This window comes from Xyrauchen texanus, chromosome 19 (assembly GCF_025860055.1).
Source record: "Xyrauchen texanus isolate HMW12.3.18 chromosome 19, RBS_HiC_50CHRs, whole genome shotgun sequence".
NCBI lineage: Eukaryota > Metazoa > Chordata > Actinopteri > Cypriniformes > Catostomidae > Xyrauchen > Xyrauchen texanus.
In genome coordinates this window covers 12585815-12603871 of record NC_068294.1, presented here as the reverse complement: position 1 = coordinate 12603871, position 18057 = coordinate 12585815, and the positions used below count along the sequence as shown (strand labels likewise).

Below are 18057 nucleotides of genomic sequence, written 5' to 3'. Positions count from 1 at the left end.
ATTTAACATTTCATTATTATTTTTTGAAAGATGTTTTTACATTTATAAATGCTGTTAATTGATTTATTGATACATTATGCAGTCCTCCATACTCATTTAATAAACATGTCTTAAAAGTTTTTTTATAATTATTTTTTATTGATACGTAGGCACTTATATTTGCCTACAAATATGTAGATGAACCAACATTTGTCTACAAAATGTATTTCATATATAAGGATGATAAGCAACAAACATTCAGTCCAACATGTGTAAACTTCGACTGATACTATATTTAACAGAGTATTAAAGGAAAAGAAAAAGCTCATTCACTCAAGCGGTCAGTTATCTGAAAGAAGTTTTTCAAAACAAATACGGATCTAATTTGATGACCCTGGTGCTTTCTCAAAGTACCAATTTAAGTCTCTACATAGACTCCTTTTTGTCCTTGTGACAATGACCCATTCTGATCCATCAAGCACAACATTCCTCTCAACAGAGCCGGATCTGATGTGCAGGTGTGCCGGGGCTCTGTGGAGTCTCATTCTTCCCCTGAGAAACTAACTTATAATACTCTTCAGTTATGGGAGTCTAGCCCAATGAAACTTTTATTAAGATTATAAATAAAGTTAAATAAGCTAAGGCTTTTTAACAGTGATTAAGAATAAAATATAGAAGAAAACGCCAACTGGAAGACATGTTTTAAACTTTTATTTTACACTAACTGGAAGAGAGAGCAAAGGAAAATCTTAAAGTTAATTGAAGATAAAATGGCAAGGTTGATGTGACATTGAGGTGAAGAACAACTGACATGTATAGTACAAATCTACACAATTAACATATGAAATAAAAGCTGAAATTCAGTAGTTTTTAACAAGTCACAGTTAAGTAAGAAATAATAGCCTGGGACCTTATTACCATCAACTTCTAAGTCTTTTCAATAGTCCCACACATCTGCATAAAAACATTTCTGAATTATACTTTCACATTTTCGTGCATTTATGGAAATCTTAGGTCAAATGAACAGAACCCGCACCCCTTGCAAAGTCAAAAAAGCAGACAACTCTTGAGTTGTGTGCTTTTAAAGTGCAACATGCTTTGCAGAGAATGCACAAGAACACATCTGAACTCTCCACACACTCCAGATTTCAGTCTTTGGAGAACGTCACATTAAAATATGATGCTTTCATAAACTGCAATTATCATGAGAAATTGAGTAATATTTGCTAACTAAAGCACAAAATAAGATTTATAATGGAAAAACAGTGCTAGTCAATTCCAGCAAAGAAAAAAAGAAAAGCAGTTTGATGCTTCAGATAAACATTTATCAGAACAAAATCCCTTTCAATCCTTCTGCAATGCAAAACATTAGATAATGTCCATTTTGCACCTCTATTATGCTTTTGGTTCATATGTGTATACACATAGTATAATATTAATCTTAAAACATTGTCTCAGAAATCTAAAGTCAAACTCAGATTATGAGCCAGAGGTTTTGGCATCAACCTAATCTGAGATGCCAAACAACAAAGTCAGATTTCAGAGGACTCAATCCTCTCTATCCAGGGCAGACCAGTGGGCGGTTTCTCTTCTTGTAAGGCCCCGCCCACATCCTCGTCCCCTGCTCCCACTCCTTCAAGTCTGGCCCTGCCCCCTCTCAGCATTGCCAGTTCTCTCTCCAAGGCCTCGTTCTTGTGGTACATCTCGATGTAGCTGGCCTGCATCTCCTTCTGGTACCGAATCACCTTCTCCTTCTCGGTCTGCCACGTGCTCCTCTCAGCCTCAAAGGCTGAAGTCTGCGCCTCGTTCTGCCGCCTCTCCAGCAGCAGTTCTGCTCTGAGTCGCTCCTCTGTGGTACTGGCTCCTCCGGTATCACCTGAGTCCACTCGAGCGTCCTCGAAAGCAGGTAAGGGGCATTTCCGCCGAGCGCCCTGTAGGGCCATCTGCAGCATGTCCATCTGGCTGTCTTTGGCCTGGATCTGATTGCATGCCTCGTGCAGCTGAGTCTTTAAGAGGAAGATTTCACTCAGCTTCTGGGTGACCTCTGCCTGAGAGTCCCGCAGCTGTCTCTTCAGTAAAGAGATCTCTCCTGACTTCTGACAGACCTATAAGTGGTTAAAAATCATAACAATACTGTCAAGGACAGTTTAAATCCTTCCTTACTATACTGGCAAAATTCAGAATTTAAAAAAATAATGTATTTGAATTTGATTTGCATTGGCCATGCCCCATATGATGTTGAATTTGAGGAATTCTGTGAATTGCAATTCAAAGAAATTCAGCACAGTCACACAGAGGTTGTGCGACAAAATATAATTAATAATTATTTTTGACTACTTATGCCTTGAATATTTTTCCCTCAGTCAAACTAAAAGAAATACTCTTAAAACAATTACCACAGAACAGAATTTTGCCATCCAGTACCACGAAATGTCTACCACATTTCAGATAACTATATAAAAAAAAATATTGTAATAATATGTAAATAAATTGGGTTCTTCCACTGTGGTCCATAAAATGAAAGTTAATTTATTAAATACAGTATAATCTTAAATGTATAAAATTAAATGAAAATTCTATAGATGGCTTTTCAACAGTTAATAAAAATGAAAGTTAATTATTAACTATAATATAATTATTTTTTTTTTAAATAAATTATATAGATGGCATTTTAACCATTTATTAAAATGAAAGTTAATTCATTAAATAAAAATTAAATGTATTAAATATTAGAAAATTCTATATAAATTCTATAGATGGCATTTCAACCAATGATTAAAATGAGAGTACATTTATTTAATATAATATGAAATATATAAACAAAAAAAATAAATAAATACACAATTCTATAGATGGCATTTCAACCAATGATTAAAAAGTTAATTTATTAAATATATGAAATGTATAAAAAAATACAATAAAAATTAAATTCTAGAAATGGCATTTCAACCAATGATTAAAATTTGTATTTATTAAATAAGAAAGCTAATTAAAAAAAGCTAATAAACATTAAGGTAACACTTTCTATGAATTTTAGATTTATAATGCATTGTAAAGGCATTATAATGCATTCATAATGTCTCATAATACATCTTATATATGTTATAACTTCTCATAAATAATTGCACGAACAGTTATAATACATTCTAATACTTATTCATAGTTATACCTAAAAGAGTATAATGCATTCTAACAAAGTAAATGACCAAATTATCCACAAAAGTTGTAATATAATTGTGGAGCGGAGGGGGGCGGGGCCGGGTCGGAATATTGCGCACCCGGTCCCCAATCAGCCTGATGAGGCGCGCGAGGAATAAAGGCGGCCGGTGACGATGGTTCGAATATTTGTGTATTTTGAGTTCAGTTTGCATTTATGATTTATGATTTATGTTGACAAGCCGGTTCTCGCCTCCTCCTTGCCCATTTTAACCGTGTTACAATAATATACAGAATATATTGAATATATCTTAAAAGTGCTTTCTACAAAATCAGGATAGGTTAAACAGTCACAAGGATTGACATGATCATATACAATTAAAAGTGTTCTTGACCTGCTTTAAGTTACAAAAGCAATGTCTAATATACAGTCATAACATAAACTTGTAATATACATTACAAGTCAGTCTTGTATAATGAGATTTATAGAAAATGCACGGAATACAAAAGGAACACACATCCTTGATGTAAATTTTGTGAATGGAAGAAAAACACTTGTAAAGCTTCAAGGTTAAAACATATATAATATTATGGATAATATAAGACTTTAAAAAGATTTTAAAACACTTTGCTTTTGTCACTTTACTTAAAACATATAATATATATATATTTAAGCAATATCACACTCGCAATCGTGCTATATGGCCCTACATCAGCACTGCTGTGATTCGGCCGCAGGCCGAGTGCCGTGAATAATACTTTAGTTTAGAACAGAATGAACACAAGCGGAGTGATACACAGTGAAGCGTCTGAGTGCTGATGGTGTCACACCATCAGTGCTCATGGAACATCTCCCGTCCAATCAGATTTGAGGACCGGAACTAACTATGGTGTATATATACTGTATATATATATATATATATATATATATATATATATATATATATATATATACATATACATATATATATGCTCACCTAAAGGATTATTAGGAACACCATACTAATACTGTGTTTGACCCCTTTCAGCCTTCAGAACTGCCTTAATTCTACGTGGCACTGATTCAACAAGGTGCTGAAAGTATTCTTTAGAAATGTTGGCCCATATTGATAGGATAGCATCTTGCAGTTGATGGAGATTTGTGGGATGCACATCCAGGGCACAAAGCTCCCGTTCCACCACATCCCAAAGATGCTCTATTGGGTTGAGATCTGGTGACTGTGGGGGCCATTTTAGTACAGTGAACTCATTGTCATGTTCAAGAAACCAGTTTGAAATGATTCGAGCTTTGTGACATGGTGCATTATCCTGCTGGAAGTAGCCATCAGAGGATGGGTACATGGTGGCCATAAAGGGATGGACATGGTCAGAAACAATGCTCAGGTAGGCCGTGGCATTTAAACGATGCCCAATTGGCACTAAGGGGCCTAAAGTGTGCCAAGAAAACATCCCCACACCATTACACCACCACCACCAGCCTGCACAGTGGTAACAAGGCATGATGGATCCATGTTCTCATTCTGTTTATGCCAAATTCTGACTCTACCATCTGAATGTCTCAACAGAAATCGAGACTCATCAGACCAGGCAACATTTTTCCAGTCTTCAACTGTCCAATTTTGGTGAGCTCTTGCAAATTGTAGCCTCTTTCTCCTATTTGTAGTGGAGATGAGTGGTACCGGTGGGGTCTTCTGCTGTTGTAGCCCATCCGCCTCAAGGTTGTGCATGTTGTGGCTTCACAAATGCTTTGCTGCATACCTCGGTTGTAACGAGTGGTTATTTCAGGCAAAGTTGCTCTTCTATCAGCTTGAATCAGTCGGCCCATTCTCCTCTGACCTCTAGCATCAACAAGGCATTTTCAGCCCACAGGACTGCCGCATACTGGATGTTTTTCCCTTTTCACACCATTCTTTGTAAACCCTAGAAATGGTTGTGCGTGAAAATCCCAGTAACTGAGCAGATTGTGAAATACTCAGACTGGCCCGTCTGGCACCAACAACCATGCACGCTAAAATTGCTTAAATCACCTTTCTTTCCCATTCTGACATTCAGTTTGGAGTTCAGGAGATTGTCTTGACCAGGACCACACCCCTAAATGCATTGAAGAAACTGCCATGTGATTGGTTGATTAGATAATTGCATTAATGAGAAATTGAACAGGTGTTCCTAATAATCCTTTAGGTGAGTGTATATATATATATATATATATATATATATATATATATATATATATATATATATAAAATAAAAATAGATATAATACATTATAACTTCTAAAGATATAATTTAATGTTGGTCATATTATAATGCATTATAATCTAAGGTATAAAACTAATAGGTAAATATAATGTGTTATATATATATATATATATATATATATATATATATATATGCACATTTCTATAGATGGGATTTCAACAGTTGATTAAAATGAAAGTTAATTTATTAAATAAGAAGGTTCATTTATACATATAATAGGAAATATATAAAATTTAAATACAAAATTCTACAGATGGCATTTCAACCATTGATTATTAATATCATCAGATATTTCTGGAAATATATGTTGTGTGTAATTCCTGCACTTATAGCAGTTGTCGATGTCTTTGAATTTCATTCCATGTTAGTTCTACTTATTATTCAAATTAAATTTGAATTGACCTCAATTCAAATTCAGAAATGTAAAATGCATTCTGAATACAATTGTGAGCAGCACACATACCCTGCTAAACATAATGCATCCCCACATTTTCCCTAAAATTCTCTCAAGCCCCAATTCCTGATCCCGCAGCTTTGACTTCATGCATACCTCCCATTGGGTCTCCTCGAGCTGGGGATTAATGTTCTGACTGTGTGCCTTTGGGTCTTGACTTTTCAGGGTCTGACACTCAAGCCTTACAGCAACCAGCTCCTCCTGCAGTCTGTTGCGTTCCTGCTGTGCCTTATAGAGCTGCAGCTGCACGTTTCGCTGTGAGCGCTGGGACTGGTGGGATACCTGACGCAGTTTGGAGGTGTACAGGTGCTTCAACTCTGTCACCTCCTTTTCCCAGAGACGCTGCTTCCCTTCAAAAACCTGCAGCACGACACACAATTATAATTAAAACTACATAAGGCTGGGCGGTATACACTGTGCGAGGTGTCAGTTGGTTCTGCTATTCCCAGAAGATATCATTAGGCAGGACTACTTGCAATCTTACATGTAAGAGTGCAGGAAAAAATGAAGAAAAGGAAAAAAGTGTACATGAGGATAGCTGGAGCTATGTTTTATAATACTAGCTTTATTGTTAGATTTATATGTGGGACTTGTATTTTGTTATGAATAATCATATTGTAAATTATATATATGATTAATTTTCGGATGCTGACCTGTGCAATGGCGTCCTCACTCTCATCCAGGTTCCTCCTCATCTGCCTCAGCTCGTGCTCCTTTTCCTGCAGACGCTCCTCCAGGTCCTTCACCACGTCCTCCAGCGAGTGTGACAGCTCGTAGGGGGGCTGGGACTCACTGCCGTAGCACTGAAGGCGGTTCAACGTAGCCATGCTTTGGCAGGACATTTCTGTGATGGTGGAAGCAGCACCTTTAGAACCCAGTGAGGTCCGATCCAGTGAACCAATGTGGTTGATGTGACCCATGGAGGCACTGATTTGCCCCAAGTGAGGGCAGAACGGCGGCCGATAGGGCGGCAGGCTGTTCATAGAGTTGTGCCCTGAGTCTGATGTGTTCTCCTCTTCTTGGCTGAGGCCCCGAGCTGCTGCCAGTACGCCTTTGCAGGCACTCGTACCTGGTCGTGAAGGGGAGGAAGACGTGGAAGATGTGGACAGTGATTTCTGTGCTGCTTTGGCATAGGACTGATGCATGCCATTGGTTAAGCTGCTCTTGCGCTCCTCATCCACCTTGGATGGGTAGATATTCTGCATGGAACTGAAGTTTTTTGGAGTTACCGGTTTAAATGCAGAAGGCCTGAAACGTGGCTGTGAAGGAACACGGATAAGTCAGTTATGGGCTTTTCTTTCTTTTCTTTTTAGTTACAGTCAATTTCTGTCATTATTTACTCACCCTAAAGCTGTTCTGAAAAAATTTTGAACATTTGGAACAACATAAATAAATAATGACAGACTTTTTCATTTTAGAGTGCACTGTTCCTTTAAATGTTGGAGTCATGCCAAACAACATGAAGTAACGTAGTGTTGACCCTTTTTACATCCATATTTCTTCTGTCCTGCTTAAATCCCTGCTGAGTTATGTCACCTGAGGGAAATTGTATTTGATTACATTTAGCCAGCAAATGCTAGTAAGTTAGTCTACACTCTGCCGGCCTGAACTGTTTATATGATTTATCTCTGTTTGTGAGTGGGGCAGTAGCCCACCTATAAATAAATTAAACTTGCCTGAGGAAAAAAATATTGCCTTTATTGAGCCAGACTGGAAATAATGGCAGGATTTCTGCATTTGTTTACAGACTTTGAAAAGGAACCCATTAATTTTGTTTTCATTCAGTCATTTTAAGGTGTATTTTTAACTCCTGCTCTTTCAGAGATCTGTTGAATGCTTACTGAAAGCAAGTGCTGATGGGTTTAAAAAATAACATTTGATTCTACTACTGATCATTATTAACTATTTACATCTTTTTTTTAATTTATTAATGCTGCATCAATGTTATTTTGGAATTATCGTAATTTCAAGATGACTCTGAGTTCTTCATGTGCTCAGTCTAAGAAATGATTGTTTATTAAGGCAAAGCTCTTAATGAAAAATGGATCCATGTGGGGCTTTTTTGTTGATAACAGCAAAACACTCCTCATGCAATTGCAAAATATTTAAAGGTGAAGTATGACATTTGGGTGCCACTAACATCACCGAACACAGTTGCAAAAATAAAAACAGTTTTCAAAAAAGTCTCCCTGAACACTCCCCTTCTGCCATTGGTCAGACAAACAGATCTGTTTGTCTGAAAAACAAACACACAAATTTGTTTGAGTCAATTTTGTTGAGTCAGACTGGTTGGGACGCTCAAATAAAGTAATCAATGTTTTGAAAGTCTCACAATAGCCACAATAGCTTGGTTTTCATCCACATATTTTCATGCAAATTTTGGTATATTGCATTAAAAATGCTGTATGGAAAATCAAAGATGCTAATAAAATGCACATAAAAACATACATGCTCGCTTGAGGTGGATACATTTGTTATTCAAAGGCGTGTACATAAACTATGACAGAAACATAATTACCAAATAAATTCCTATAGAATTGACACAGGAATACAGATGCACATCAAATCAATTGTGTGACTTTGCCTCTGTGACTATAATTTTGTCGCAATTTCCCCGAAAGTGACAATTTTGTTCTCTTAAACACATGGGATGGAAATACCGCTTTTTCGCAAATAGTTTATGCTGATTTCTCGCATATATTAAATCCGTAACTTGGATGAAAACGTGACTAGTTTATACACTTTTTTTGGCTAAATCATCTTATGTATTTGTTGTTTCGTCAATGCATATTAAACATGGAAAGGAAAGAGTATTTTAACTAGAGGTCAACCAATAGTGGATTTTGAATATATGATAACTAAGGTGGTGGAAAAGGCAGCTAACCAATTAATCGGCCGATAGTTTCTTAAAATAGACTTATAGAATTTAAAAAAAAAAATCTTAGTCTTTCCTTACTATAAAGGGAACATACATTGAGGCTTCAAGAGTCAAAAATGAGTAAAATCCCAATTTATTGTACAACCAAAATTCCAATAATTACAAAAACGTGGTTTATAGAGTGGGACTTTTAACAATAAACAAGCCTGAAACACAAGTGGACTCATATTTTGAAATGACAGAGACTTGGCTCCATTACAATGCTCTATATGTACTGTACACTGGTGTCCAAAAGTTTGGAAACATTTACAGATTTTGCTCTTATGGAAAGAAATCGGTACTTTTATTCACCAAAGTGGCATTCAACTGATCACAATGTATAGTCAGGACATTATATCCAATTACTCTTACAATTTGAATAATATTTCAAAACTTCTTAAACTACAAAGAGTTCTCATCAAAACATCCTCCATGTGCAGAAATGACAGCTTTGCATATCCTTGTTATTCCAGCTGTCAGTTTGTCCAGAAACTCAGGTGACATTTCACCCCACACTTCCTGTAGCACTTGCCATAGATGTGGCTGTCTTGTCGGGCACTTCTCACGCACCTTACAGTCTAGCTGATCCCACAAAAGCTCAAGGGGGTTAAGATCCAAAACACTCTTTTCTAATTATCTGTTGTCCAATGTTTGAGTTTCTTTGCCCACTCTAAACTTTTCTTTTTCTGTTTCAAAAGTGGCTTTTAATTTGCAATTCTTCCCATAAGTCCTGCACCCCTGAATCTTCTCTTTACTGTTGTACATGAAACTGGTGTTGAGCGGGTAGAATTCAATGAAGCTGTCAGCTGAGGACATGTGAGGCATCTATTTCTCAAACTAGAGACTCTGATGTACTTATCCTCTTGTTTAGTTGTACATCTGGTCTTCCACATCTCTTTCTGTCCTTGTTAGAGCCAGTTGTCCTTTGACTTTGAAGACTGTAGTGTACACCTTTCTATGAAATCTTCATACAAATGAGTTTTTAGAGAAAGCCGTTTCTTTTTTTGCCATTTTTGACCTAATATTGACCTTTAGACATGCCAGTCTATTGCATACTGTGGCAGCTCAAAAACAAACACAAAGACAATGTTAAGCTACATTTAATGAACCAAATAGCTTTCAGCTGTGTTTGATATAATGGCAATGTGGCCTGTCTAAATTTGATAAAAAATTACTTTTTTCAAATAGTGATAGTGCTGTTTTTTACATCAGTAATGTCCTGACTATACTTTGTGATCAGTTGAATGCCACTTTGGTGAATAAAGTACCAATTTCCTTCCGAAACAGCAAAATATGTACATTATTCCAAATGTTTGGCCACCAGTGTAAGTTTATACCAAATGAATATTTTTATAGCCAATAAATTCACCAGATGAAAAGTTTTGTACATATATTTAATCTTATGAGGGTTTATTTCTTTATGGGGTTTATTTTTAAAAATAAGGAATTTAAATTAAACCTGTCTGCATATATTTTTGCTATAACTGATAGTTCCAAAAAGCAACTAATCAGTCTGCACCGATTAACCTATAAAACCAATATATCGGTCTACCTCTTTAACACTGAAACAAATTACATCACCTTGGTAACACTGGCTATAAAAAATGGCATTGAAGAAAAATGAGTAGCGTTTGCCACAAAACTACCTTAAAGTTTTGAAACCACTGTCAATTTGGTTGTTTTTACATTATGTCTAAACGGTGAAGTGCAAGAGTACAAAAGCATTATGGTAATTCGAAATGAATGCAGCATAACGTGTAGAACACTATATACCTTGTCAAACTTGCCACCTATAGGAAGTGAGTTCTTTCCTAAATCCACCTCCCTTCCATCCCTGTGGTAGACCTTAGAGTAGACGTCCTCCTCCTCACTTCTGTGCTCTCTCTTGATGGAGGAAGACCCGGCGATGATGTGCTTGCTGCCTTTCGCTTCCTTCTTGGTTATGTTCAGGTAGTTAAGCAGCTCTCTCTGGTTGAAACCCTTCTTGAGCAGGCTGTGGTTCTGGCGTCCTGATACCTGTGGAACAGCTCTATTACTCTTGGTAGGCGACACGTCTGGCTTCTCGATGAGGCTGCCTACACTTCCCATGACGCAACGGCCTGATGCCAGAGAGGATGCAGGGTAAACGGCACTGATGCTTTTGCCGGGGTTCTGGGCCAAGGACAGGGCCTGGACTGTTGCCATTGGTTACAGGATCAAATGGCTCCGCTGGGATTTCTAAATTGGAAGAAGATAAAGGAAAACATTATGAAAAAACCCTTCAGGGGATCAGATATGAAATCCTTTATCTGGCGAATTTCTTAGTATTTCAAGAAGCTTTGGTTGCATCCATATCCATGTCTCCAATTATAAAGCAAGCTATTCCAGTTACCATCCAGTCAATTTTCATTGACTTTTCTCTGTCCATGTGATCATGAGAGGCATGAACACATGTGCATGAAAAACAATTCTTTAAAATGTTCAAAAGTCTATTTTGCGTTTTTCTCTTTTAAAGGAATAGTTCACAGTTAAATTATAATTCTCCCATCATTTACTCAACCTTATTTCATCTCAAACTTGTAAGACTTTCTTTCTTCTGCAAAACGTAAATGAAGATATGATGTCGTTTTGTCCATACAATTCAAGTTCAAATTCCAAAGAGCACATAGAGGCAGCATAAAGGTAATTCATATGACTCGAGTGGTTTAATCCATCTCTTCTGAAGTGAAATGGACTTTTAGGTGAGAAACAGACCAAATTGTAACTTATTTTTCCCTATAAGTCTCCTAGGTACAATCATGGTTTGAAGCTTCAATCGTATGGATTACCTTTGTGCTGCCGTTATGTCCTTTTTGGAGCTTGAAAGTTTGGGCCCCATTGACTTGCAGTCTATGGATATATTCACATAATTTCTCCATAATAATATCTTCGTTTTATTCCGCAGAGTCACATGAGTTTGAGATGGCATAAGGGTGAAATATTACCATTTGTAGGTGAACTATTCCTTTAATCCATTGTTTCATTACAAATGATATGATCAATATACAGATGTGTGTTTAAGTCATAATAAATTAAAATAAATGACCATTTCAGAATATATTAGTATTTGGTATGTGCCCTTTTTGCTTTATTGACAGCATGCACTTGAGCTGTAAGATTTAAGGGTGAATGTTGTAAGGTTTAAATGAAAAAATAAATAAATAAATCCATCACTCTATAAGGGTAAGTGTATATTTTAGGTGCTGTGACCATTCACCATTTTTTCCACTTAAATAATCCTTAATATAGTTTCTTAATTAATCTAATGTCATAAAAACTGCATGTATCATAATAATATAAGAATACGAAAATTCAACATTTCAAATCTCATGACAACTAGCTACTCATAAACTTATGTACTGTTTATATATTTACGCTCATACATGCCATTTCGCTTAAGACTAAAAAAAGAAAATGGATCAAAAGCATCTGATTTCCTCTTAGAAATGAGAAATACTGTACAGACACAAGTTCACAAGTCTGTTACATAACTGAGATGATTCAAGCTGGGAGTGAACCGAATACTCTGAAAAGGAGGGCAACTGCCTTTAAAATGCCAGAAAACCCACTTTTAATTTAGTCTGGATTCCTGTTGCATTATTCGATGTTCTCTGATAATCACTAATCTTTCTGTACTATGTACAACTAGGCCTATGTGGTGAACATCTCTCCATCAATGTGAAGCTGAACTAATTGCTATTATGCTGCTGAATGGTCTAAGGGTTTGAACTTTGAATTTGTCAGTTTATTATATAGTAGTCTCCTTAGTAATCTCCTTTGGTTTTGTTTACACTGCACACAAATCCAATCTTTAAGGCAGAATGTCATTTTCCATGTAATGAAATCAGATCCATTTGTTCAAACAGTATATTATTATCTGGTGTATCTCGATCAGTTGCTACAGCAATAAGGGGAGAAATAAGGGGCTTTTCACAAAGGACATGTTTTCTGACCATCTGCACTGTTCTGGAATAAGTTAATGTGACAGGGCGGAGGAAGGGGCCGGGTCGCAATGCTACATATCCGGCCCCTAATCAGGCTAATCAAGCCTCAGAGAGGGATAAAGGCAGACTGGAGACTGCAGTGGGAAAGACACACACAAACACATACAGGGCAGCTGCCCGTAATTGTCTCTCTCTTTCAAACTGTCTTTACCGGCTGATTGGGGACCAGACGTGCATAATTTCAGCCCGGCACTGCCCTTCTCCGCTTTACAGTTATGGTAACATGTGCTAGATTGACTTTTTGACCATTGCGACGCATGAGCGCAGCATTTTTTGTCTGACTGTGTCAAGTTAAAAAGACTTTTAAAAACTTTTCTCAAGATATCTGCTTTCTGGTCCATTTGTTGCACTGCTTTTTTAATGCATTCTGTGTAAACGGTCCAAGAGAGAAGAGCTGTCATTGTGGAGAGAAAGGATGGAAAACTGGAAACATTTGCCTACCCTCATGTCTATCATGACATCTCATTTGGGTATTAAACTCTGGGTGCATGAGAGAACATAATCGATTATATCTACGCATTACACTCGATTTTAGGCAATTTACGCAACCATGCATTCGCTTTGTCTCATTCACTATTCACTACATAGTCAATGCCACTATATGAGGAAAGAGAATGCAAAAATAAGTGTATTCGGACACAGCTCCAGAGCACATATTTGTCTCACGTCCTGAATGATGAAAAATGATGTGAAATTCAATTTGACAATTCATATAGAGACTTTATTCCGATTTTTATGCCATGAATGGATGTGGTTTGGTTGGGTTTGTAAACATCATATTTCATATTTCAGACTCCAAAAAACTAAACTGTTAGTTTCAGTCGGTTACACCAAAAAACATAAAAAAAAATCTGATTTTTGCTGCATTTCTGGGCAAAGCCATTAGTTCTCTCTAACGCTTTCTCTCAATCCATCTTCTTTTTCCAGAGCACCTCATTAAGAACCTGTATTGATTTCACCTCAACGACCTTCTCTTCCATTGCTATAAACATATGCTATTGGCCTGAAACAGCCGTGTAGACAAAATATGATGTACTCAAGTGTGTTTGCCTGTGAATACACCCCTCAACATGCACATCCAGTGTAAATTTATACTCACCCACACTCTCATATGCATGAACTCATTTCTGTAACTAAGAATAAACCGAACTCTATTGAAAAACAGCCAGTGCCCTCTGAAAACCATCTAAATAATAAAATCACCTCGTTTAAACAACACTAAGGGCAAATACTTAATCGCAGTGAAGCTTATACCGAGAAATAGATCTGCTCAGAGGCCTAAAATATCCCAATGTGCCGGCATTTTGCCAGACCACAGCGACTCAGCATCTCTGGGTTGAGTTCCTGAGTGCTGCCTTCTTGTCTAATGCATCTTCACCACTGGCATCTTACCCAAAGCAAATATTTACTAAATGTGACCTACCACCAGTGGAGACCTGCTTTTGTACAGTAAAGAAATCACTGAACTGATTTGCACCTCTGGAGTTCTGTTGGTGTTTATTTAGCGAAAATGACCATCTGACTGCTAATTATCCAGCTTATTACAAGACTACTTGCCAAATAAATAAATAAATGGACATGTAAAATTTATACATTTGAAATATTATTATAAACTTACTTATAGAGATTGCAGAATGATACGAGAAGTAGGAGAGATGACTCGCAATACTCGGATGACCGGTCAGATTAATCTTAATTCCAGGCTAAATGCTGCCATTGACTAATCAGAATCGAGTATTCCAGAGAGTCATGTAATAACAGTAAGTAGCACATCCCAGTTATAAACAGCCTGGCCTACTGTCACCACATTCTGCCAACAAACACATACAGCACCGCATCCACTACAGGACTCTCTGTTACACCAACAAAATCATCATTTGCCAAATTCAGGTTTCCACTACTGGAGTGATTATGCAAATAGTTAGAGAAGAGGAAAAAAGTACAGCACTCAAGTTCGGGCTCTCACCCAGAAAGATCAAAAAGGCTGCTCATGATTTTATGCATGAGATGTGGCTGAGCTCCCCTCAGCTAACTACCAGACTACTGCACAAGACCTCCGTCTGCACAGGCGCTGTTATAAATATACCATGACTTGGAGTGCCACTTTAGTTTATGACTGACAAGATGAACAGTGAAGTATCGTAATGGGGGATGTCAGAGAAAAAGGTGACTGCCCTGAATGTAAAAATGAATTGGGTGTGTCGCTGGAATATATGAATAGATGCTGAGCTGTGCCTGATGATGTTGGTTCATTATGGGATGACATACTGAGTGACTGTGCTTTGTGTCATGTTAGAGTAAATTCAGAGGGATATTCTCATACAATCTTGCAATCCTTTGTGGGAAACATGTAGTTTACGCTAATGACACTGTGTAAGGAAAGTGTGTGTTCTGTTTAAAAAAAAAAAAAAAAATTATGAAGGGAACAAGCGAGATGTGGGCGGAAGGGTTGGTGAGGTTTCAAAACCCTTTTTAAAGTGGCCACAAATCCTGAAGGACAGGAAAAATGTTGCATCCAGTCTTTTTCCATAATTGCCTCAGACATTGAACAGCCGGAGTGGGTTGAGAGACTGGGCATGATTTACAGCCTAGTCAGGCCCTTCAGAAGCAGTGGCCCTTCCACATACTCTTTCTCACAAACACATACACATTCCTGCTATGGAAACACTTTAATTAGAAGTCTGTCTAACTCACAGCAGGAGGTCAGTTCATTTGTTTAAAGAACACCTGAAACTTCCCATTGCCTCCTTCTGATGTTCCTTCTGTTTTAACTGTCTTTGTGGACTGCATTATATTTGATCCTATGTAACAGATGTATCAGATCACAAGCACACAGAGTCTGAAGCGTTAACCATAAAACTAGAAAACAACATGTTTTTATATAATCCAAATTTAGAGATGAACAGCAGAAATTACCTAAATATTTTGCTTCAAATAATAAAGTGAATTCATAAATAATTTATATGAACGATTTACATGAACCGTCTGAAAGAAACAACGAACTAAAATTAAAATAGTCAAGTCAAGTCAAGTGGTTTTTATTGTCGTTTCAACCATATACAGTTAGTACAGTACACAGCAAAACGAGACAACGTTCCTCCAGGACCATGGTGCTACATAAAAACAACAAAGGACCAACATAGGACCACATGAGACTACACAACGAAATAAAATACCTATATAAACTACCTATATATACCTATATAAAGTGCACGTGCAAACATGTGCAAAAAGTACAGGACAGTACAACAAATTACTGACAATGAACAGGACAATAGACAGTGCAGCATCGACCAGTACTCAGTAGTGCAAAAAGATGACAGTTTCTAAAATGTAAACATAACATACTATGAGATAATGTTCTATGCACATAGCAGTTATTGAGGTAGCAGACAGTTATAAAGTGACAGTTATTAAAGTGCAACTCAGGACACGTGTGTGTCAAACCAGTCTCTGAGTATTGAGAAGTCTGATGGCTTGGGGAAGAAGCTGTTACACAGTCTGGCCGTGAGGGCCCGAATGCTTCGGTACCTCTTGCCAGACGGGAGGAGGGTAAAGAGTTTGTGTGAGGGGTGTGTGGGGTCGTCCACAATGCTGGTTGCTTTATGGATACAGTGTTTTTTGTAAATGTCTTTGATGGAGGGAAGAGAGACCCCAATGATCTTCTCAGCTGTCCTCACTATCCTCTGCAGGGCTTTGCGGTCCCAAACGGTGCAAGTCCCAAACCAGGCAGTGATGCAGCTGCTCAGGATGCTCTCAATAGTCCCTCTATAGAATGTAGTGAGGATGGGGTTGGGAGATGTGCTTTCCTCAGCCTTCGAAGAAAGTAGAGACGCTGCTGGGCTTTCTTGGTGATAGAGCTGGTGTTGAGGGACCAGGTGAGGTTCTCCGCCAGGTGAACACCAAGAAATTTGGTGCTCTTGACGATCTCCACAGAGGAGCCGTCGATGTTCAGCGGAGTGTGTTCACCTTGTGCTCTCCTAAAGTCAACAACCATCTCTTTTGTTTTGTCGACATTCAGGGACAGGTTGTTGGCTCTACACCAGTTCGTCAGCCGCTGCACCTCCTCTCTGTATGCTGACTCGTCGTTCTTGCTGATGAGACCCACCACGGTCGTGTCATCGGCGAACTTGATGATGTGATTCGAGCTGTGCATTGCTGCACAGTCGTGAGTCAGCAGAGTGAACAGCAGTGGACTGAGCACACAGCCCTGGGGGCCCCAGTGCTCAGTGTGGTGGTGGTGGAGATGCTGTTCCCGATCCGGACTGACTGAGGTCTCCCAGTCAGGAAGTCCAGGATCCAGTTGCAGAGGGAGGTGTCCAGGCCCAGCAGGTTCAGCTTTCCAATCAGGTGCTGGGGAATGATTGTGTTGAATGCTGAGCTGAAATCTATGAACAGCATTCTAACATATGAGTCCTTATTGTCTAGGTGGGTGAGGGCCAGATGGAGGGTTGTGGTGATGGCATCGTCCGCTGAACGGTTTGAACGATCACGCAAACTGCAGTGGGTCTAGTGAGGGGGCAGCTGGGTCTTAATCTGCCTCATGACGAGCCTCTCGAAGCACTTCATGATGATGGGTGTAAGTGCGACGGGACGGTAGTCGCTGAGGCAGGACACTGAAGACTTCTTTGGCATGGGGATGATGGTGGTGGCCTTGAAGCACGTTGGAACAACGGCGCTGCTCAGAGAGATGTTGAAGATGTCGGTAAGAACATCTGCTAGCTGGTCTGCACATCCTCTGAGCACTCTGCCAGGAATGTTGTCTGGTCCAGCAGCCTTCCGTGGGTTGACTCTACGTAGAGTTTTCCTCACATCTGCCGTGGTAAGACAGAGCACCTGGTCGTTGGGAGGAGGGGTGGACTTCCTCGCCATCACGTCGTTCTGCACTTCAAACCGAGCGTAGAAGTCGTTCAGCGCATCTGGAAGGGAGGCATCTTTGTCACAGGCAACTGATGTTGTCCTGTAGTTGGTGATGGCCTGGATGCCCTGCCACATGCGCCGCGTGTCACCGCTGTCCTGGAAGTGACTGTGGATTCTCTGGGCGTGTGCGCGCTTTGCCTCTCTGATTGCCCGTGACAGTTTGGCCCTAGCTGTTCTTAGGGCTGCCTTATGGCCTGCTCTGAAGGCGGAGTTCCCAAAGCTAGATATAAGGCATACAAATCTTTCAACTCCTCAAGGATACCAGAAATGATGTACTGTATCTATCCACCATGTCCTGTTAACATGAAGCAAACTCCACCTATCACATAACTATCATTTATTTTTGCCTA

General features: G+C 38.7%; 1 protein-coding gene across 3 annotated transcripts in view; it reads right to left on the bottom strand.

Annotated features, from left to right (window-relative positions):
- Nucleotides 1-240: 240 nt before the first annotated feature.
- The window catches only part of LOC127659952 (NEDD4-binding protein 3-A-like), a 41878-nt gene continuing 24061 nt past the window's right edge, over nucleotides 241-18057 (bottom strand). For all 3 annotated transcript variants that reach the window (XM_052149961.1, XM_052149960.1, XM_052149962.1), the window contains exons 2-5: nucleotides 10539-10982; nucleotides 6502-7107; nucleotides 5945-6208; nucleotides 241-2084 (exon numbers count right to left, since the gene is read on the bottom strand). In XM_052149961.1, coding sequence (XP_052005921.1) covers nucleotides 1512-2084; nucleotides 5945-6208; nucleotides 6502-7107; nucleotides 10539-10949 — 1854 coding nt within the window. In that variant the 5' untranslated portion in view covers nucleotides 10950-10982 and the 3' untranslated portion in view covers nucleotides 241-1511. The remainder of the gene's footprint in view (nucleotides 2085-5944; nucleotides 6209-6501; nucleotides 7108-10538; nucleotides 10983-18057) is intronic.